At 27.7% G+C, this 23,645-nt stretch overlaps 1 protein-coding gene across 2 annotated transcripts; it reads right to left on the bottom strand.

Moving 5' to 3' along the window:
* Positions 1-20,171: 20,171 nt before the first annotated feature.
* LOC131008514 (sister chromatid cohesion protein PDS5 homolog C-like) lies at positions 20,172-22,362 on the bottom strand. Of its 2 annotated transcripts, none has more exons than XM_057935386.1 (6): positions 22,028-22,362; positions 21,630-21,713; positions 21,272-21,309; positions 20,891-20,965; positions 20,603-20,808; positions 20,172-20,484 (listed from the first exon to the last, which is right to left on the bottom strand). In XM_057935386.1, exons 1-6 carry the CDS (start codon positions 22,133-22,135, stop codon positions 20,459-20,461), a joined length of 537 nt encoding a protein of 178 aa, XP_057791369.1. In that variant the 5' UTR covers positions 22,136-22,362; the 3' UTR covers positions 20,172-20,458. The 2 variants fall into 2 exon arrangements, with proteins under 2 accessions (XP_057791369.1, XP_057791370.1); XM_057935387.1 differs by having other exon boundaries at positions 20,172-20,499; positions 22,028-22,358.
* Between the last annotated feature and the right edge of the window lie 1,283 nt (positions 22,363-23,645).

Raw genomic sequence — 23,645 nt, forward strand, 5'->3', positions numbered from 1 at the left:
AATGAACTTTGCTGCGATTCTCCAATTTCAAACCAAACAAATCTAAGAAGTATATGCCATGTCTATGCTTTTATATTAAACAAATTGTTCCCGATCTCTTACTTATACCATAAGCATTTTAGTAGCATTTAAATTAGAGGTAAAATTGGTAGGGAAGGTCTCATCAACAGCTTTTTGGAATGTTAGTATGTCAACTTATGTGAAAATTGAGTTGCGTCAGAAATTAGGAAAGGGGTGAATGATGTATTGATGTGGTCCAGATTAGATTGCATATGGTACAACTCTATTAGCTGATTTCGTATCAACTTAGTATAATATGTTTTGATTTTGGTCCAACTCAAAAATCTTCCCCACTCTTCCATTCTTCCGTTACCTGTCTTGCTCTCATTCCTCATATCTTCAGGTTATATTCAATCACATTTATTATTTTCTTATTATAGTCATCAAATTAATATTGATTGACAAATTGGCCTATATACGAATGAATGAGAGAAAAAAAGAAAAAAAGGACACATTATGAGATTTGACTATAGCATCCAACTAAATATGTATTCTTCAACCTGAGAAGTATGTGTTGGGCATAGGAATATCTATTTTCAGGTGGCCATCACAGCGTAGCGTAGGAATGACTCTTACAAGGATAAGATCTTTAAAAACAATAATGGTTGCTAGAAAAATGCTAATATAAAGGTTTTTACCGCGTTTCGGAGGCATTGGTGTTGTAGGGGTGCTGAAAAAAATACTACTCCCTCCATCTCACCGAAGTTGAGACGTTTCTTTTCGGCATGAGATTTAAGGAGTGTTTAGTAGTTTAAGTATGTTTGGTAGATTTGTGATTAAGTCATTATCTATATAATTAATAATTTTGAATGATTTTTAACTCAAGAAATTAAAAATTATAATCTATTTATTTTAAATTTTTTGATATAATATATATATATATATATATATATTTATATCCTGAATAGCCACAATAATCTGCTTTTTTTTTTTTAATTCTTGCTCGTATAAATAAAATAAGGGTCACAAACAGACAAATTTAAAATATGCAAACAAACATAATCATTTCAAACGAGGAGAGTGAGAACGAGTGTTTTCAAGCATCACAGTGAGTGGGAGAAGGTTAACCGAAAAAAAGGGGAGGCGGAACCATCGTGGTGGAAGCAAATTGTCGGAATGAACCGAAAAGTCGGCTCAGATCTAGAGGTGAGGCGGAAGGTGAACCGAGGAATTAGGGTTGGGAAAATATTGAAGAAAAAAGTTCTAGATTTGGGCTAACTAGAAAATGGGTCGAAAATTGGGTACTCCCTAATAATTGAACACTAAGCCTAATTTTAAGAAAAATAAGGGATGATTTAATTAATTCTAATCACATGCCTAATATCCCTAATTTTTATTAAATATAGAAACACATTAGTTTTGTTGGGACCAATTTTTTACTTTTTTATGTTAGGGGTAATTGTGTACTTTTGCACAAAAAGTGATTAATTTTTAAAAAAATTATTTCATAGGTTAATTTCATATATTGCCTCTTTTCTCAATTTGAATTTATTTTTCTTATCTTTTTTTGCTAAATTAAATAGCCTTATTTAATACTCGTGGAGATAATATGCAAATAAGGATAAAACAGAAATTATTCACACATATTAAATTATGTTCATAATATGTGTGAATAATAAAATGAACTACTAAATTGGCATTAAATGGAGACCATATAAAGAGTTTGTTATATGGAGTACTTCATTCGTTCACAAAAAATAGTTTTTTTTTTGTCACTTTGGAGCATCCATAAAAACTTCTTTTTCATTTTTATAAATTTGATGGGCTCTTTTCTCCACTCACAATACAATTAATTATTATTATTATTATTATTATTATTATTATTATTATTATTATTAAATGAAATCTTTTCTCCACTCATAATATACTAAATATTTTTATTAAAATTTGTATTGTTCAATTTTAAAATTATTTTTTTATGAACGGACGAAGGAATATTATTCAACATACCCTAAAGCTTTGCGAGTTGCTTTCTTTATGAGCGTCGTAGTGGACTCTTTCGACTTCAACAGGTAACTGAACTCACTAGTAATAGGTTGGTTTCAGTTTGTTAAGCATAATGGTTTTTATCTGATGATAAGATTTAAATTTCGCTGAGACTTGCAGCAATCATGCATTACAAATGTAACTAATATCGTATTACAAAAGCTTACGCCTTTTGTCTACGAAAAGGTTATCATAATTTTCTTTTTGTTCAATTTATCGTACTTTTCTTTTTAGTTCGTTCACAAAAAAATTATTACTATTTTTATTTATTGTAATAGAATTCACATAACTTCCTTTATATTTAAAATGATACCCATACTCCACTAACAACTTCACTCACATATTATTAAAATTCGTATCGTCCGCAATATGTCAAAAATTTTGTGAACGGAGAGAATATTTTTTTAATTGAACAAACAATTTTTGTTTTGTAAGTTGACAATATTTAGTAGGATAACTACCGAACTTTCAGTTTGTCATAGTTGGATTGATGCCCGACCCTCTTCAGATCTATAGAAATCAAGTTGAGTTTGTATTAGTTTCAAGTTGATTTTATTCGTCTCGGTTAATTGGGCACCGATCGAACTACAATTAATAAGTATAGTATTATACTTATGTGTGTTGCAAGGATGCCGTAATTTTGTATTACAAATGTCAAAATTAATCAAAGAGTTATGCTTAACTTTAGTTTAATATATATATATAGAATTTTTAATATTCTATTTCAGAATTCAATGCATTGTTTCCCTTGTATTAACTATAAACATTTTCTCCAGTATTAATTAAAAAAGAAATAGAAACATTTTACTTTGTATTCTAGAGTATTTTTGTACGAAAATTTAAATAAAAACTTTTTTCTTTATATTAACTACTAAAAGCTAATCAAAAAACTTTTTCCCATGTATTTACTTTATTTCAGAATTCAGAATTCAAAGCAATAGATTTTCTTGTTCTTCTATTAATTTCAGAATTCAATGCATTACGGGAAGATGATCAAATAAAATCTTTTCTCCTCTAGCTACTAAGTAAATAGTATTCATTTTTGGAATTCAATGCATTACGGGGAAATGAATCATTCATTTTTGGAGTACATAAAAAAAAAATTAATGTAATGTATAAAAAAAACCCCCAATGAATATACACAAGCAATATATAGTTCACAAAAGCAACCATATAATCCTATTTTATTAAAGCAATAAATATATTGATAAGTTGATACTTGTATACGTATGTGAGAAATGATTGCTATTTTAATTTGATAATACTGTAAATCAATCTCTTTATTATTGTGAAAAACATACACAAAAAAATGCTTGTACGTATAAATTAAATACAATGCTAATATTTTAATTAAGTTTCTTCAAAGAATTCACTAGTAGTTGTAAATCTACACTAGTTTTCGGGAAGTAAGAGAGAGAGGGAGAGAGAGGGGGAAAAAAACTTTACCTTTTCTATTCTGGACATTTTTTTATAAAAACAATATACTTGCATAATCATTTTGAAAAAGAAAACACAATATTTAACCACTAATTGAAAAAACACAAAATCTGACTATTTTTTACATTTTAGAACTATTTTGCCCTTAATTAGGACGGACCATATTCGGGTCGGATTCGGGTTTGCGCGCAGATTAGACACACATGACACTATTAGGGCCCGTTTGATTTTCAATATTGGATTAATCAGGATATAAATTATCCTGATAATTTAGTGTGGATTAGTCATGATTTTTAATCTCAGATGGGTGTTTGATATCATTGGTAATTAATCCCAAAAAGTGTTTGGTATCCATTGAAATAGGTTGGATTAACATATCAAATACCTAAATTAGTAGCCATGTTTGATATGGGTTTATAGGTAGGATAAATTAAATTAATACAGATTAGTGTGATGTTTGATATCATGTGCAGTTAATATGGTCAACTCCTACTTAATCCTACTTCTCCATGCTATTTTGTGGGATTAACCCATACTAATAATCCGCCCACCCCCCCCCCCATCGGATAAATTTAATACTGAGAAGTTGGATAAAAATTATGCTACCCTTCCTCACGCATATCGATGAAAATGTCCAAGTAATGGTGGACACACATGATATTTTTAAAATTATGTGAGGATAGTTTTGGTATTAGATAATATAATCCAACATAATCCTATGGATATCAAACATAATATAGGATTAAGCATCCATGATATCAAACACCTATGAAATAATATAAATCCACACTAATCTCTCAAGATAATTTTGATCCTAATCAATCCTAAACTGCAAATCAAACGGCCCCTATGGAGGGGGTAGAATAATTAGTGTGGGTTAATCCCATGGGGGAGGTGGGATAATTAGTGTGGGTTAATCCCACAAAATAAGCTAGGGTCTTGGGATAAACCTGGAGTTGACCATATTAGTAACACATAATATCAAACACTACATAAATCCATATTAATTTAACTTATCCTGCTTTTAAACCCATATCAAACAGGCGCTTAGTGTCATTATTGCCATATACTCAGTGCTGCACGAATGGTACTTATGGCCATATTAGTGTCATATACATGTGTGCTCATATTATTTAGATGAGTACAATTATATGACCATTTTGAACACTTCACCATCAGGTTTATATTATCCATTTAGGATTTAGGATTATCTATTTAGGGTTTAGATTCTTCATTTAGTGTGTTGCACGAATGGTACTTATGGCTATATTAGTGTCATTAGTGTCATATACTCTCTTAAGTCTTATGTAGTGTTGCACGGATGATACTTATGACCATATTAGTGTCATTAGTGTCATATACGTATTTTTTTTCTAATAGTGTCATATGTGCCTAACTCGCGCGCAAACCCGAATTCGACCTACATCTGGTCCGTCCTAATTAAAGGCAAAATAGTCTTTACACATAAAAATGACTAGATTTTGTATTTTTTTCAATTAGTGGTCAAATATTGTATTTCTTTCTTCAAAATAACTATTTCAAAAGCGTTCTTTTTTTATACGTGCGCCATGCATGAAAACGTTACGATTATTTACTAAAATCATCTTATTTTGTTAAATTACAAGGCTTTAAGGCGTACCTCAAAATGGGGGCCACTTTCTTGGTCGAGTTGTCTTTACTTTTCTGTCTTTAATATGAATTGACTATTAGTTAAACAATTGAGATTGATTCCTAGTTTAGTAGTATATCTCTTCCAATCAGCTTTGGAATAATTCCCTACCAAAATGAGTGCTATAATGAAACAAGAGATCAAAAGTAGAATCTTGGTACCTATACTGTATTGATATACTAAAACGTCTAGGTGGAACTAATTAGAGAACAATTACGAGTAATAGCGATGGGCTGTTAACAAAGAGTGTTTTCTGCAAGATATAAATATATTTTTTTTTATGGAAAAGTAAAATATAAATAATTGTATACATAAGTACATTACATATAGTAAAATACATTTATTTTAGATGGTCTGACTTGCACGTTTTATACACAAACACAAGCCTTCCTTTCCTATAACTCTATAAGTGATTGCTGGCACATTATAATTTCCTTTTTCTTCTAAAATTTGCAATCTTCCTTGTTAAGAAGAAGAATGATGAAATGATAAATACAGTATTGTTTTTTTGTGTTGAAGCGATGATAGAAATTGATTTGAGTGGAAGATTCTTGAAGTAGTGACATTGGGCATATATAGGGACCACTTATCTTAGTTTATAGAAATGGGGCCCATTGATTTCAGCCCACAAAAACTGCACCATCTGTTACTAAAGATAGATAGATAGATGGACGTACCATTAAATCGACAACTACTTCAACAACTCTTTCCAAAATCTAACAGAATTTAGGGGTCAAATATTATTGCCGGAACGCAAATGTAGTCCATTTTAATAAAGAGTACTGCTAAATACATATAATATGTGCACACATAATACCCTTGAAAATTTATTACCTAATTTAAAATTATTAACATTACTAAATTACCCTTAATTTACATTGGAAAGATTCTAAGGATTTTTTGTTTCTTTTTTTACTTCAACAATTTTGAAACAAATGATTGACATGCCCACTAATCACAATCCTATCTATTGACATTAGAAACATCAACGGGAAAAGTATATATATAATCCTACGAATCTTTTAAAATATAAATCTTTTCACTAATCATGATCTATCCATGATATATTTTTAAAATAAAAATTAATTGATAAGCTAATAGGACTTATTGTTTTTACATATCTCGTAAAAAACATCATAATATTCCTCTAATATTTAATTGTACCTATAATACTTTTTGTTTTGTTTTTCTTTTCATTTCCTTTTTCATTTTTGTTTTAATTTGTTTTGTTCTTTTTTTATATATATTTGTACATTTTTATTTTCACAATTATAGTAATTCCTTTATATTTTATTTATTTCGAATTCATTAAATTTATTATAATGTCATTTGTTTGAGTAACTGAACGTTGTGCTCAACGTATGATATTATTTTTATAATTATAACTATTTTTTAAATTTTTTAATTTGTTATATCAAATTTACTAATTTATTATATTATATTGTCTTATAGTATTTTTTTTTAGTTATCGATCGATGTACTCAACATATGACATAAATTTTATAATCATACATTTATATTTTATAAGTTTTATTTTAGTTTCACTAATTTATTATGATTTGTTCATTAACCTATACTTTTATGAAATAATCAAAGAATGTAGTTAACATATGGTTCTAAATATTTTAGCCATTGTTTCCTATTTTATATATATTTTATTTTAACTTCACTAATTTATTGTAATATAATGTCCGAAATTATAATTTTATTTAGTAATTGATCGATGTGTCATCATATGACATTATTTTTGCTATTTGTAATTTCTTTTAATGTTTTAATTTTTTATCTCGAGTTCACTAGTTTATTATGATATATTGTCCTATAGTATATTTTTATTAGTTATCGATCGTTGTGCTCAATATATAACATTATTCTCACAGTATATTTTTTTAATTTATAGACTATTCTTTATTATTTTATAGACTCCTAATGTGTATATATATATTTTTTATTTCAAGTTCACTAATGTATTACAATATAATGTCCTATTGCATAATTTCATTTAGTAATTGATCGATGTGTCAACGTATGACATTAATTTCTTTTTATGTTTTAATTTTTTTATTTAGAGTTCCCTAATTATTATGATATGTTGTCCTATAGTATATTTTTAATCGGTATCGATGTGCTCAACGTATGACATTATTCTCACAATTATAGTCATTCATTTATATTTTTTAATTTTTATTTTAGTTTTACAATTATTATGATGTTTTCATTAACTTGTACTTCTATGAAATAATCAAAGAATGTAAATAATGTATTATATTATTCTAATCATTTTTAGCTATTTCTTCACATTTTATATTTTTTTATTTAATTACTCACAATTTCCCTTTAAAATTTATTATTTCAATTTCATTATTTTTTGGTTCGATAAAAGCTTGTTCTAACTTGTTAGTATGAAGTTCGTAAGTTAAACTAGTCAAGTTTGAAAAAGGTAGTATTTGGCTCGATGAGTGATTTACCATTAAAATATAATTAGATATAACTCATAGACTGGCTATATTCTTTAATTATTATTAATACTTTAGAAATAGAAATGAATTACTATATAACTTTGAGAAAAATATCATAAGTTGACCGGATTGATGGATTAAATCATACTTTGAATTACTATAATTATAGTCATTTATTCATATTTTCTAACTTTTATTTTAATTTCACTTTATTTTTTTGTAATAGACTATAATATTAAATAATCAAAGAATGCGGCCAACTCACAGTTATAATAAATCTTTTTTTATTTTGACACTAAAGTAATGTCATATTATTATAACAATTTTAGCCATTCATTTATATTTTCTAATTTTTTTTATTTCAATTTCACTAATTTCTTATAATATAAAGTACTATAATTAACATATTTGTAAGAAGTAATTGATCGATGTCCTCAACGTACGGCATTATTCTCACAATTATATTCATTTCTTTATATTATATTTTAAATTCAATATTTATAATTTCTTATAATGTATATATTATAATTTTATAATTTAATCAATTGATATTGTAAATGTAAGCCATTATTATCACAAATCTAATCAATGATTAGGTATCATATTGACAATAACTTGTACACATATAATTGAATGAGTAAATTTAAGCATATCATAAACTAAATTAAAAATAAATGTTACAATAAATTATTTTGGGATTTTAATAACAGTGAAAACAAAATAATTAAATTAATGACAAAAATAATAAACTACATAAAAAATATGATGAGAAAATAATAAATCACATAAACAATAATAAACCACATAAGTTGAAAGAGTAATGCGTATATATTGCAGTGCATATAATCCATAATTAGTTGAATGGATAGATAAGATGAAGATTACTATATTGTAATTATATAATTTTATAATCAACATTAGTTATATAAATTTATAGAAATAAAATCTTTTAATACTAAGGAAAGAGTATAAACTCAATATTATTTCCTTAATTACTGTAAAGGGTAACTATGTAAAATGTAAACTTCAATTAAAATGAATTAATTACTCAATATTTGGAAATATTGAAAAATGACAAAAATATCCAATTATGTACGCACATATTATGTGTATTTAGCATTTTCCTTTAATAATTACATAAACTGAATTTCTGAATTGTATATAAACTTGACCCATTTTACATTTGTTTAGTTGTTAGATTTGTCACTTGTCTATTTATAGGTGCTGAATGCTTGACCTTTTAGTTGCACCAAAACTATTGGCCCTTCAAAAGGAAACAATAACCATCAATAAAAAAATCAAAATGAAAATTAAATTCTAAGGTAGGTGAAAGTATACAAACCAAATACTTTATCAAAATTTGATAAATTGACAATCATGATACGCTTTTATAAATGAAATAAAAGAACCTTATACAGATTCATCGTTCCTTTCTCAACTTATTCATAATTTTATCACACATTATATATTCACTGCAAACCCTTTATTTTTATTAAGATATTAAAAATAAAAATCCTATATTTGGTTTTATTCAGATTAATCCCATATTTTTTGGGCCTCTAAATTTGAACTAAAATGTATAAGATTTTTTTTAAATAGGCCTATATTAATGGTTTAAAAAATAAAAAAAAATCTCATAAATACAAAATATGTGTTTAAATTATAATTCATTTTTACTCCCTCCGTCCCACGAATCTTGATACGTTTGGTTTCAGCACGGGAATTAAGGAGTTGTAGATTAATATTTTAAGTGTAATAAAGTATAAAAGTGATAAAGTAGGAGATAGAATGTAATAAAAGTGATAAAGTAGGATAGAGAAGGTAATAAGTACCTTATTTAGAAATGTGTCATGATTCGTGAGACGGAAGGGTATCAATTAAGTGATAAAGATTGATGAAATAATCCTATATGTAGTATTTTTCTATTGGACCCATATTTATAGGGCCCTTAATTTTTTTTCCCAGATTGAACCCATATTTTTTTGGGCCATAAAATTTGAAGAATAAAATATTTAAAAAACGCTACTCATGTCATGGAGCATGACAACATGTTCGAAAACTAAACACTTTATAAATTATGCCGAGACACTTTAATATCCAACTTCTGGGGTCATTTACGATTCAGATCCAACTTTTAAAACTTAGTAATAAAGACTCAACTATTAAGACTCAATTTAGCATTTTTTTTAAATAATTTAAACCTATTCAATTTTTTGTGCTAGATTAAAGTTGAGATCTAGACTTTATATATACAATATTAGAACTCAAATGGATTGAGAGCTTTTAAAGTCTTCTTTTTTTTAATGTCTTGATCTCATGTTGTCAATTTAATCGCTGAATATTCGACAGTTTAGTACGTAACTGATCGAGAGATGGTGAAATGGACTTAATGCTCTATGGTGGTACAAATTGTAATTTCGAACGTCCAACGATGAAAAGATATAAGATGACCTATATGATACATGGGCTTCAAAGATCATTAATCAGTTTTGAGTTTGAATGTTATATCTGAATTTCAACTCCAATCTCCATCAAATAATATGATAGATAATTTAAATTACAAAGAACTTTAAAGTTGAGTCTTTATTTCTGAGTTTCAAATATTGGCAAAAATAGGGTATCAACTATCAAGTGCGAGCAGGGGCGGAGCCGGGGGGCTAGAGCCCCCCCCAAATTTTGAATTTTTTTTTTTTTTTTTTTTTATAATATGTCTAAAAATGTTGTTATTATTATTATTATATTTATATTTTAGTAAAAAAATGTCTAAAATGTATTGAATGCCCCCAAAAATATTTTTAGTAAATGTTGAACTATATTATCTATGAAAATGTTGTTATTATTATTATTATAGTATTTGTATTTTAGTAAAAAATGTCTAAAATGTATTGAATGCCCCCAAAAAATTTTTAGTAAATGTTTTGAACTATATTATCTATGAAAATGTTGTTATTATTATTATTATTATTATTATTATTATTATTATTATTATTATTATTATTATTATTATTATTATTATTATTATTATATTTGTATTTTAGTAAAAAATGTCTAAAATGTATTGAATGCCCCCCAAAAAAATTTTAGTAAATGTTTTGAACTATTTGATATATGAAAATGTTGTTATCATTATTATTATTATTATATTTGTATTTTAGTAAAAAATGTCTAAAATGTATTGAATGCCCCCAAAAAAATTTTTTGTAAATGTTTTGAACTATATTATCTATGAAAATGTTGTTATTATTATTATTATATTTGTATTTTAGTAAAAAATGTCTAAAATGTATTGAATGCCCCCAAAAAAAAATTTTGTAAATGTTTTGAACTATATTATCTATGAAAATGTTGTTATTATTATTATTATATTTGTATTTTAGTAAAAAATGTCTAAAATGTATTGAATGCCCCCAAAAAAAATTTCCCGGGAGCTACCGCCCCCCGAACCCCGTAACAGTTCAGCCCCCAAAAAAATTCCTGGCTCCGCCACTGAGTGCTAGCACATAACACTTTGAAATCTGGACAAATCAATGTGATTGGAGAAATTTCCGCACCGTGCAAGTTGGCAGAATATTATAGGTTCCTGCAAAAGACAAATAGGGATTCCATTATTAATCTCAATTTGTAGTTTTGCTCATTAATATCTAATTATCTAAGTACATATCTTGAATAAATCAGTCATAGCAGATTTAACAAGGTAAGCAATCTGAACGTGCCAATTGTGACTTTTCTGGTGCACTCATTGTTAGATTTGGACAGAAAGTAAGCAAAACGCATGCAATATTATTTTTCCAAAAATTCATCATCATGTTCAAATCTCTATTCAATTTTAGTATCATGTATCGCTTGGTATTGAAATACTAAATAAACCAAAGCAATGAGTACCCACTCAATCAATCACTAGATATATATAAATTAATCTTGAAATCACGTGCTTAAATCAAAGTTTTATCGCTTTATATATCTAACATTTTGAAGTTCATATTTTTTTTATTTTTTGAAAATTTTATTCAAGCGAGATTCTCCGTCGGAATCGGAATAAATAGAATACTATTAAAAAGAGGAGTGGATAGAAATTTAATGTCTTTCACTCTCTGATTAAATTGTAAAAAATACTACTATACGTTTGGTTTAACTTTTGAAGGTTGTATTAGATTACTACTCTGGCTAAAAAGATTTCGATTTAGCGCCATTATTAACCCAAAATATATAGAATGGATCTTATATTGTTTTAGTATAAACTAGCATTTGCACCCCGTGCAATGCACGAGAAATATTTTTATATTTCTAAATTCATATAAAATTGATAACAACTCAATATCATATTTATATATATAGTAAAAAAAATTAACTTTAACTAATTAAATATATTTTAATTGAATATTGAAAAATAAAAAATAAAACATAATCCACAATAATAAAAAAAATTGATATTATGTAAATAAAAAAAATAAGTTAAAAAATAAAAAATATAAACAATTAAAAAAATTATTCAAAAAAAGATGAGAGAGTAGAAATAATTTTTTAAAAATTCTTATCTTTAAATAAATATAAATTTTATATTTTAAATAAAATATGTCAAATTAAAGCTCTTATTATCTTTAATTTGATATGCATATTAAATATTTTATACTTAAACGAATTTCAAGATTTTAGAAAGAATAAAACAAAGAAATAAGAAGATAAAGAAAAAGAAAATAAAAACCTTTTTATAGATTCAAGAATTTTAAATAAACGTTTGTTAGAAATATGTGAGTTAGTGGACTTAAATATTTTAACATTTTGTTTTAAATTGAGAAATTCTTTATATAGTGAGAGATAGTGGAATTGTGAACGGATCATTTAATTCATAACCTTCGTATTATATATATTTTCAAAATTGCCATTGAAATTAATATAGTAGTTTTAATATAGTACAGATTTTCACCCCGTGCAATGCATGAAAAAATATTTTTAAATTTTGTATTTATATAAAATTAATACTAATTCAATTATCATACTTAATATAAATAAAAATAATAATTTTAATTGAATATATTTAAATTTAATATTAATAAAATAAAAAAATAATTTACAATTATAAAATTTGATATTATGAATAGTAAAAAAAGTTTAAAAAATTAAAAAATAATGAAAAATGAATTAAAGAATAGATTTAGTAAAAAAAAAGATGAGAGAGGAGAGAGAAATTTTTAAAATTTTATTTAAACCAATTATAATTTTTACATTTTAAATCTTATATTTACATAAACTATATCAAATTAAAGCTCTTATCGTGATCTTTAATTTGATAGGCATATTGAATATTTTATAATTAATCGAATTTCGTAATTTTAGAAGAAAAAAAAGAAGTTAAAGAAAAGAAAATGAAAAGAATAAATAGAGTTTATAAATAAATCTTCAATTATGTCATAACTACAAAAATCGCCATTCAATTTTCAAATTGATTTGAAATCAATTTGAAATTAAGAACTCCTTTTTTAATATAGTATAGATAAATGAGACTTTGTATTTATTCTCATATATTTATTGGACGTGATGTAAACGCATAAAATTTCCTTTCCCTTGATTACTATGCATGTCGGTAATGATGTTTTATATACTGACCTAGCTACATTCTATTATTATATACTAAATTTATTAGGACCAAATTAATCCGGATTAATGAGGACAAAATGATCGCAATATTAAAATTAAAAGGTATTTTATTTTAAATACCCCTAATAAAAGTTTACCTATATATATATATGGGAGGGCTACGGTATAAACATTTATTAACATATAAATTACGAACTAACTAAAATGTACGAATTTTGTGTAGAACATCTATGAATTCTATGTGTAAATGCCTGAATTGCGAAAAATAAATTTTTCGCTATTTATAGGATTCGAACTCGGGATCATGAATTCATTCAACAAGGTGATGAATCAACCGTGGATCCTGATGATCTAAGGGTTGAAAATGGTTCATATTTATATTCTAAGAAGTGTTTGTATTTTAGCACACATAATTTAACATATTTCTAAAAATAGAAAGAAAAAATTTTAGTTAAAATAAATTAATTTTTTAAAAATGAAAATATCCACTTAATGATGACTTTTAAATAAAATTTAATGATGAATCATTATGCAATTAATAAATATATAAATATAAATAAAATCAGTCAAAATTCTTACTAAAAATATAAATATTTAATAAATTTTTTATTCCCAACATATATATATATATATATTAAAATATAATATCTTTTATATTAAAAATTAAATATTTATTGCATCTGAGCTGATCAAACTGGTCCAAATAGCATACCCATGTACTAAAATCTTATTCACCTTTCTATGTAATCCAGCTAGCATTGTGGCAAAGAGAATTTAATATCTAAAGAGGATCAAATTAAGGGCAGTTAATTGCTTAGCAATCAAATCGTGTGACAATAAACATGCAACTGTAGTAGTGCATGCTAGGGACCCTCTTGTGATGGTTGATAATGATTTTCAGATCTTGATAATGTTTAAATATAAAAAATGTAATCTTCCATCTATAATATATGTTATCATCATAAAGAAAAACTAGTTCGTAACAAAACTATGGCCGTCAAATTAAATAATTAAATATATCGTGGGGCATACACACGCATAATTGGGTTAAATTATATAATAAACAAGTCCCCCAAACAGGAAATATAACTAGTATGTATTTAGATGGTCAATTTCAAATTTGTCCCTTTTGTTCTTGACAATAATCTCTACACAAAAGCACATCGGAAAGTTATGGCAAGTCTTACTTTATTTTTCAGATAATTAATTATATTTTTATTGCATTAGCCTAGATTTGCTAAAGCAATCGATCGTGGCTATATCTTCGCACAAGATTAGTTAGTTGATTTGATTTATAAGGCTCAATAAATCTTTCTTATTTAATTGTTATTTGAACAATAAAATTGATTTAATAAGAAGTAGGCTAGGCCATGAACTATTTTAATAAAATTGATTTAATTTAGGGTTATTATTAAAAAGACTTCAAACTTTAACTTCTCATTCACTTATTTATTTCAGATTTATAAATTTTATAAATATAATTTATACTAATCTTCATTGTTCAGTTTATAATTCGAATCAAAGTTTCGGTCAACCAAGGTCAACTTATCTTGCCGAAAGCTGTTTTGGTAATTATAAAAAGAAAACATCAAATTGCGGGCACGTAAGACCAGCCCAATTTTTTTTTTTTATTTCCTTCGTCCCATAAAAAAAGTATCACATCTTTCATTTTCGTCCGTCTATAAAAAAATATCACTTCCATTTTGGGACATGGCCTCATTTTTTCTTTTTAATTGCAACCACCTATTTCTATGTAATCTACAACTAATTCAACAACAACCATTCATTTTCATTCAACACATTATCTGCCGAATTTTTTCTTAAAATCAGTGTCATCCTGTATTGATTTTCGTTTACAGGACAGAGGAAGTATAAAATAAGGTTATTGTTGTCATTTTTGTCTCGACGACAAGATTTCTCTCTCTTTCTATATGAAAAAAACATATTTTTCTCTATGTACATGAATTTTAATTTTTCTCAAGACAAAAGTTTTCATTTGATGAATGCCATTTAAAAATGAAGACTGTCTAAAAAAATTATCTCTCTCTTGTTTTTTTCTTTTTCCTAATTTAATGGAATTATATTTTCGTTTAATTATGGAATGTAAAATCTGATAGCAATAGTTTGGATGAAGACCGAACCAGCTCAATTTTTGGGCCCGAACCAGATCAATTTTTGGGATGGGCTTGGATTGTGGAATTTGCAATCCAAATAATACGACTCATGTCCTAAAAAAGATGAGTCCCTTTGACATCTTTATTGGAATATGATAGTACCGATTAATTAGTAACTAGTACTCATTTTGTTTAGGCACGGGAATTAAGAAAAATATTTTTTGTGTGTAGTTAAAAAAATAAAAAAGTGTTTAAAGGACAAAATTTTTACCCCAAAAAAAAAGTCTCACTTTAGGTGGAACGCAAAAAAGAAAAGAGTCTCACTTTAGGTGGAACGGAGGAAGTACCTCAATTCGTGCGATGCACGATGAAGATCGAAATTAAATGATATATTAAAATAAACAAATATAATTATTAAATAGAATTAAAATATAAACAAATACAAAATATGTTCTAAAAATAAAATAAAATAATCTACAACAATTACTCAATAAAACCCATAATTTGAAAATGTATATATTGAACTTTGTATAAATGTAATTATAGTTATAGTTATTAAAAAATTAAAATTATTTAATAATAAAAATTACACATACACGTCATAATAAATAAATAAATACTCAAACATAAATAAAAAATTATTAAAATTTAATGAGAAGAGAAAATATAATATTTTAAATTTTAATTTTTTCATGATTTATTTATTTTAAATTCATTTTTGATGATTTTTATATATATATTTAAAGATATTGTCACGAACTTAAATTTAAGATGTATATTGAATAAGTATTTTATTTTTATGAACCAAATTTGATTATGTTTAAATAAAAGTTGTAAAAAATTGATGGAAGAAGAGAGAAAAAATTGGAAGGAAAAAACTCCTCTTTTATATATTATATAGATTTTATTAATCAAATTTGATGATGTTGAAATAAAATAAAAAAATTATAAAAAAATTGATGGAAGAAGAGAGAAAAATTGGAGGAAAAAATTCTTCTTTTGTATATTATATAGATGTTTGGTATGTGGTGGTATTTAGTGGTTGGTTCTTCCATGTGATATACTTACACAAAGTAACTTTATCAATGATATCACATAAGTACAAGATATTATACTCCCTCCGTCCCAATAGTAACGTCCAACTTTTCTTTTTGGGACATCTCAATATAAATGTCTCATTCCCTTTTTGGTAATATATTCTCTTTCTATATTTAATACATTTACATAATTTTTCATCAACCCACTTTATCTACTTTTTACATATTTCTTATTCTCCGTGTTAAAAAGCTATGGGACACTACTATTGAGACGGAGGGAGTACAATAAATCAAACTCAACTAATTAAATGGTTTATCCCTTGTAAATAATAAATGTGCATGTTCTTAACTTTGTGAAAACCTTGCTAATTAGAACAATGAAATTTCAATTCTAACAAAAAAAAAAAAGAACAATGAAATTTCATATATATACTCTCTCCTCCGTCCCAACTAAGTCAATCAACTTCTTTTCGACACGAAATTTAAGAAATCAATGTTTTAAATGTGTTTGGTAATAAAGTGAATAAGTGATTAGATATTTCTTTGCTTATATTTATTTCATATAAAGAAATTGATCAACTTAGTCGGGACGGTCCAAAAAAGAATATTGATCAAGTTAGTTGGAAAGAAGGAAAATAATAATAATAATAATAATAATAATAATAATAATAATAATAATAATAATAATAATAATAATAATAATAATAATAATAATAATAATAATAATAATAATAATAATAATAATACTCCATTCGTCCACAAAAAATAGTTAATTTTTTTCATTTTGAAATATCCACAAAAATTAGTAACTTACCACTTCTGGCAATTTTCTATCACATGATGGGCATTTATCTTCACTCACAATAAACTCAACCATTTTCATTAAAACCCGTGTCGTCCTCTTCTAGGACTATTTTTTATGGACATGGGGAGTAATAATAATAAGAGTGGATTTTGGCGAGTAATAATAATAATAATAATAATAATAATAATACTAATAATAATAATAATAATAATAATAATAATAATAATAATAATAATAATAATAATAAATTTACTAAAAATGATTTACCCATTTTATATCCCTATTATATACTACTAGTAATTTAATTTAAGTCAATAGTATAACATGATACATGCATCATAGGGTTAGCTGCACCAAAATACACGGATTTAGTCACTTTTTCATTTTACACACTAGCTTTAAAAATTATATTTTAAATCATGAACTTTGTAACTCGTTCAACTTTTCCATAAAATTCAAATTTGACGTCCTAAAATCCGTCATGCCATGTGTATATACACGTGTCTTGGTAAAAACGACGTCTTTTTAAAAATCGGAACCGGAACCGCCGGTTCCCGGTTTCAAAAACTGGAACCGGAACCGAACCGAAAAATAACCCTCACGGTTTCGGTTCCGAACCGTGAACCGGCGGTTCCGGTTCGAACCGTTAGAACCGTCCTTTTTTTTTAATGTAATTTTTATTATTTTATGTATTGTTGTGTAAATTTAATGAAATTTGCTTTAATAAAATAAATGACACAAGAAAATATAAAGTTCATATACATTATTTTCTAAATTGAACTTATAATTCAAAGTTATACCTTACAACTCTTGTAAATAAAATTTACAAATTACAACATTTTTTTTTTCGTTTTTGTTTTCATTTTTTGCTGGTTTCTTTTTCATTTTTTTCTATTTCATTTTTTTTATTTCTATTCTTCTTTTTTTACAATATTTATTTTATTTTATTTATTTCAAAGCAATTATTATTATGATAAAAAATAACTATCAATATGAAAAATTGTAGTAATATTTTTTATAGATTACGTTTCATCATATTAATAGTAAAGGATTTTCTTACGACAATAATTATTTGACCAAATATTTTCTTTATTTTCTTTATTTTTCATTAATTTTTTATTTTCACATTTTTTATATTTTTTTCTTTTTTTTCCAATTATTTCATATTTTCTAAAAATATTACATTTATTTATATCCATTGTTATTTTTTTCTTACGACAATAATTATTTGACCAAATAACTAAAATTAAAAGGCGGTTCTAGGCACGGTTCCACGGTTCCCGGTTCTAACCGTGGAACCTTTGGTTCACGGTTCCAAGGCGGTTCCGGCACGGTTCCAACCCGGTTCCCGGTTCCCGGTTTCGGTTCCGGTTCGGAACCGAGAACCGGCGGTTTGAGAAATCGGAACCGTAACCGAACCGGTCGAGCACGGTTTCGGTTCCGGTTCCGGTTCCGGTTCCAGAACCGTCCCGGACGGTCCGGTTTTTCGGTTCGGTTCCCGGTTCCGATTTTTTTGGCCACCTCTATGTTAAACGGTGTCGTTTTGACGTTTTTACTTAAATTAATCTTCAAATTAGGGCATTATACTGAAGGGGAAACAAAATTATGAAAAAATTGAACGAGTTGCAAAGTTCATGATTTAAAATGTAATTTTTAAAGTTCGTGTGCGAAATGAAAAAGTGACTAATGTTAATGTATTTTGGTAAAATTAATCCTACACCATATATATATATATATATATAAGTAAAGGTTCAATTGAGAAGCTCAAATGTGTTGAGAAGTGAGAAGAAATTTACAAGTTAGTACATTTTGATGAACTTTACTGTAAATTCTTATGAACTTGCGGTTGATCTGGGGTTCAATTCTTGGCTGTAGCATCTTTTTTAACAAATTAAATATATTTGTGGGTTCGTCAGTTACATTGAAAAGTTCAAAGAATTTATTGAAAAGTTCATTAATCTCATTTACAGCTTCTCACTAGAATTGAACCATATATATATATATATATATATATATATATATATATATATATATATATATATTACTGTTATATCCATCTTACTTTTATATTTAAATGAATTCAAAGATAGTTATATACGTAATAATATATTTTAAATTTATAAATTTATTCATTTTAAGTGAGATATTACACGTGCAACACATGTTCCTTGCTAGTCTTATTCAAACAAATCATATGTAGGTATTTTTTGCATGTGTTTATATATATATATATATATATATATATATATATAGGAATTTGTAACAATGAAAATGATTATATATGGATAATGCATGAATAACCATTTAAATGTAGGTTCGAATCTTAAATGGACGAAAATTTCACCAATTAACTGAATCGCAGCTACTCATACATTTGAGATAGCTTATTCAACACTATAATCTAATCTTATAATAGAAACCAATCCCTATGTGTTTAACTATGAACCATTTTGGAACCTTAATTTACACTAATTGGATGTTGTAGATTAAGAAGCAATATCCCTATGATTTATTAAATTGAAAAAAAAAAAAAAAACTGCTAATCACGGAGATAAGAACCCTATTTTGGCAATTCTACATAATTTGTTTATATATTAAGCATTTCATATATAACGAGGTGACTCATGATTCCAACATCAAAGCACAAATGAATATGTAAAGCAATAATATTTAATAAATTAAATAAGCAATTCCCAACTTATGTAAATAAAAGCAGTCAGCAGCCAATTTCAACACAAATTTTACTTCAAAGCATTGATCTCTTAAAAATAAGCAAATATCGAACTATATGTAAGCCTACTAGAGCAACAATCAATTACTACAATAATTAAGCAATAATATTAGAAAGAATAAGCAATTGACACGCTTACATGCAACATCAAAATAAATGAACGCAAAAAATCTAGAAAATTTTGTTAGCTGTAGAGAATTTTTTTCTTTCCATTAATTATAACTCAAGGCTTTTTACTTGGTGATCAGATGCTCTCTAAAGTCTACAACTGACTACTATTTTCAGTTACCAAGTGTAATTTCATTTCTTAGAAAATTAGTTTCTTCAGATTACAAGCATGTGACTATCAAACAATAAAAAACAAAAACTGATGAACGAGAATTACCAACTAGAAGGTGATATTGCCATTTTGGCCCTCGCCAAGACCCAAAACCACAAGCAAAATACCCTGTGCAACTGCAAGAAGCAGGACCTAACTCTATAGCTATCAAAGGATTAAAGTGTCAATTAAAAGAAGGCGGCTACAGCTGCTTCCTGGCTTGTCACGTGCTCGAAGCTTCATGGGCTAATGGTTCGTCCTAGCCATTGAATCTTGTCAAGGAAAGGCTATACATGATCATAATTCTCAGCAATTCTTCAACATGGAATATAAATAAAAAAAAAAAAAAACCAGCATCGTGGACGATCATTCCATGCATTTATAATTTACCATTTTTTTCATCTTCTTGGATGTGGTCGCCCTGCATTTTCTTGATCAAAATTTCAGACTCTTCCTTGCCCACACGATTCCGCCCACCATCCTTTGCTGAGGCGTTTGGTTCACAAGTCTCTTCGCCAAGTTCAGTAGCAACTTGATGAAAGCCAGGTGAAGAAGTGTCTTCGGATTTACTGAGGGCATGGCTTTCACCTTTTGATCTGACCGGAGAAATGTCAGCTTTAAGGGATTGCTTATCTGACCTGAAAGTTTTGAGCTTTGCAGATGTAAAGAAAAACTAACCTTTTAGATGATGAGGCAGGATGCTGTTGCTGTTTCTTCAACGTGCCTACTTTTCTTTTTGTGTTTTCTTTAGTCCTGATCGAGTTCATAAAACAGATCACCCTTTCATTGTTTCCATAAATTCCAAAGATGGAGAGTTTAAAAGAGTTTAGGTTTAGGATAATCCCGAGTGGAGAATGCCGATTGTGAGAATCGTAATATAAGATCATTGCTGTTAAGGAAGAAAAGATATCCAGGCTGATGAAAAATGTTCCTGAATTTCAACTTTTGGGAACTAAATATCACAACACTACATACGAATTTCTTTGTCCTGGCTTAGCATTGAGCATATATAAGAAGATCATTCAAATACCACATTGAATTTCTTTAAATTAAACTTACTTGATAAGTTCTCTGGAAGGAGATGAAGCTACTTGTTTCTGCAAGGATTTTGTCAAATCATTACATCCGCACAGCAAGACAACATAAAAAGAAAAATATAGAGCATGAAAAATAATACTCCCTCCGTCCCAATAGTAGTGTCCCATAGCTTTTGGGCACGGAGATTAAAAATGTGTAAAAAGTAGAAAAAGTGGGTTCGTGGAAATTATTTAAATATTAGGTATAGAGAGAGAATATATTGCCAAAAAGGGAATGGGACATTTGTATTGGGACGTCCCAAAAAGGAAAGTGGGACATTACTATTGGGACGGAGGGAGTATGACAGAGAGTTTTTAAACAAAAATACAAGAAATCTTACTTGTAGAGACTGCTCATCACCATACAGTTTCCATTTTTCTTTTCTCAGATTCAAGAACTCTATTTCATCATCGTCATACAAAACCTGTAAGAAGAACTTAACTAGCTGTGTTAGAGATAGAAGTATAAAACGACAGCGACAAACAAAGGCAAGAGGACAGATGCATGATCTAGCAGCAAGTATAATATTGGGATGAAGTTTCTTCCCAAGTTAACGTGAGTAGTAGGAAATGCAAGGTATTGCCTTTCTCATGGTTCAAACAATCTGAGGGTTTGATGCATATAAAGCCAAGATATTAAAGCCATGAATACATTTAGTGCCTATAACCTACATCAAAGTACGTATTCAAGATGGAAGCTCAAGTGTGGACAGCAAATGAAAAAAGGAAGTCCCGTCACCTCATGTTTCTTTGTTTCAGGATCAAAAGCTTTAACAGTGCCTGCATAAAACCTGTGTGTGATGAACGTTACATGTGAGAAAATCTTGCTATTTTTTAGACAAAGCATGTGTAAAATCCAAAACTATCAAGACATTGAATAAGTTGGCCGTGTGAACTATAACTAACTTGCCCCTAGGACTGCAAGAGCACCACAAGGATGATGCACAATACCCGGTTTTTTACACTGAGGATCTCATCATGATAAGTGGTAACAACCAGAAAAAAGAAAAGGAAAATACTATCATCTATGATACCGACAGATCAACCAACTTCTATATCGAAGCAAAGTTCTTCTATCCTAGTAGTCAAACTTCCTTAACCAAAGCTTATCTTACTTGGGAAGGAAGAACTCTGGTTCTAAGTTGCGTGCAAGAGTGTGTTGGAAAGAGTAGGTAAGACGAAGGAGCTTCACTATCTGTGGTTCACCTTTAAGAAATAGATTTCATCTTTAAGGATGAATCATCTTCTGTGTATGACTATGACAAAAATCTAATAAGACATATCATGTCTTTCTTCTATAATGCATACCTTAAGATTCAACACTAGAAGCTTTGCACTACAGAATGGTGGGGTCTGGCACTAGGCCAAATCGAAATACGGAGTAGGAGAATGAATCCTAGACAGCTATTAGTAGACTCGCTCTTGGTGAATAAGTTCACAAGCTCAGTCTTGCCCAGTTTACAAATATTTCCCATAAACTGTTGGCTCATCATTAGATTGAGATGAATTTAGAGGGGTGTTTCAGATAAGCTTATAAACCTCCAACAGCTTATAAGATAATAGATGTTTCAAGAGCTTATAAGATGTAAGGTCTCAAGAGCTTATAGGTTGTGAAAGTGTTTGGATAATGAACTTTAAGCTAGAAAAAGAAAAACATATTTAGAGAGACAAATTCCTACTCAGAGAGAGAAAATCAAAGAGAGATGAAACTGAAAGGATATATGTTAGAAATAACAAACTATAGTAGGAAAATAAGTAGGTGTTCAAGAACTTATTTTTTGGAGCTATTTTTACATATTATGAGTTGTTTATAATCTTATTTGGCCAAACACTTTTCAAGAGCTTATAAGTTCCTAAACATTTATAAGCTATTTTAGGGAGCTTATAAGTTTAGCCAAACACCCCCTTAATACAAAATACTAGCGAAGCAAGATAGGCTCTTGCACACGGTTAAGAGGAAAACAATCTCAAAAAGAGAGCTACTATCCTACTACAATTACTGGACTCCATACCTCAGGCATAACATGAACCAACAAAAGCTGCTATTCGAGTAAAGCAAAGAGGGGATCAAAAATGACAAATCCTCAGACAAAAGCAAGGTGTGGAATCATATGTTCTTTCGTCAATAGTGTGAAGACAGGATAGTTGTTTGCAACTAGTGGGAACCAAATTCTCACGAGAAAGTGTCAATTTGAATTGCATCATATCATGATAAAATTGCATTTGATTCCCGCAAACTATGCTATACCCCTAATAATCTAAATATTAATTAATTTGACTGTATTATGCCTCAAAGCACAGTTTTCCACAACATAATGTAGGCAACAGTTCACCCATTTTGATGCCTTTCAGAACTT

Source organism: Salvia miltiorrhiza, chromosome 2 (genome assembly GCF_028751815.1).
Source record: "Salvia miltiorrhiza cultivar Shanhuang (shh) chromosome 2, IMPLAD_Smil_shh, whole genome shotgun sequence".
Lineage (NCBI taxonomy): Eukaryota > Viridiplantae > Streptophyta > Magnoliopsida > Lamiales > Lamiaceae > Salvia > Salvia miltiorrhiza.

What these genes read in the sequence shown, in the direction of transcription:
- LOC131008514 (XM_057935386.1), bottom strand. Translation starts at nt 22,135, where the DNA reads ATGCTTTGTCTAAAAAATAGCAAGATTTTCTCACATGTAACGTTCATC. An exon ending in CCTTCCAGAGAACTTATCAA is followed by an intron (nt 20,966 to 21,271) that starts GTAAGTTTAATT and finishes GAACTCGATCAG; the next exon opens with GACTAAAGAAAACACAAAAA. An exon ending in CCAAGAAGATGAAAAAAATG is followed by an intron (nt 20,485 to 20,602) that starts GTAAATTATAAA and finishes TTCCTTGACAAG; the next exon opens with ATTCAATGGCTAGGACGAAC.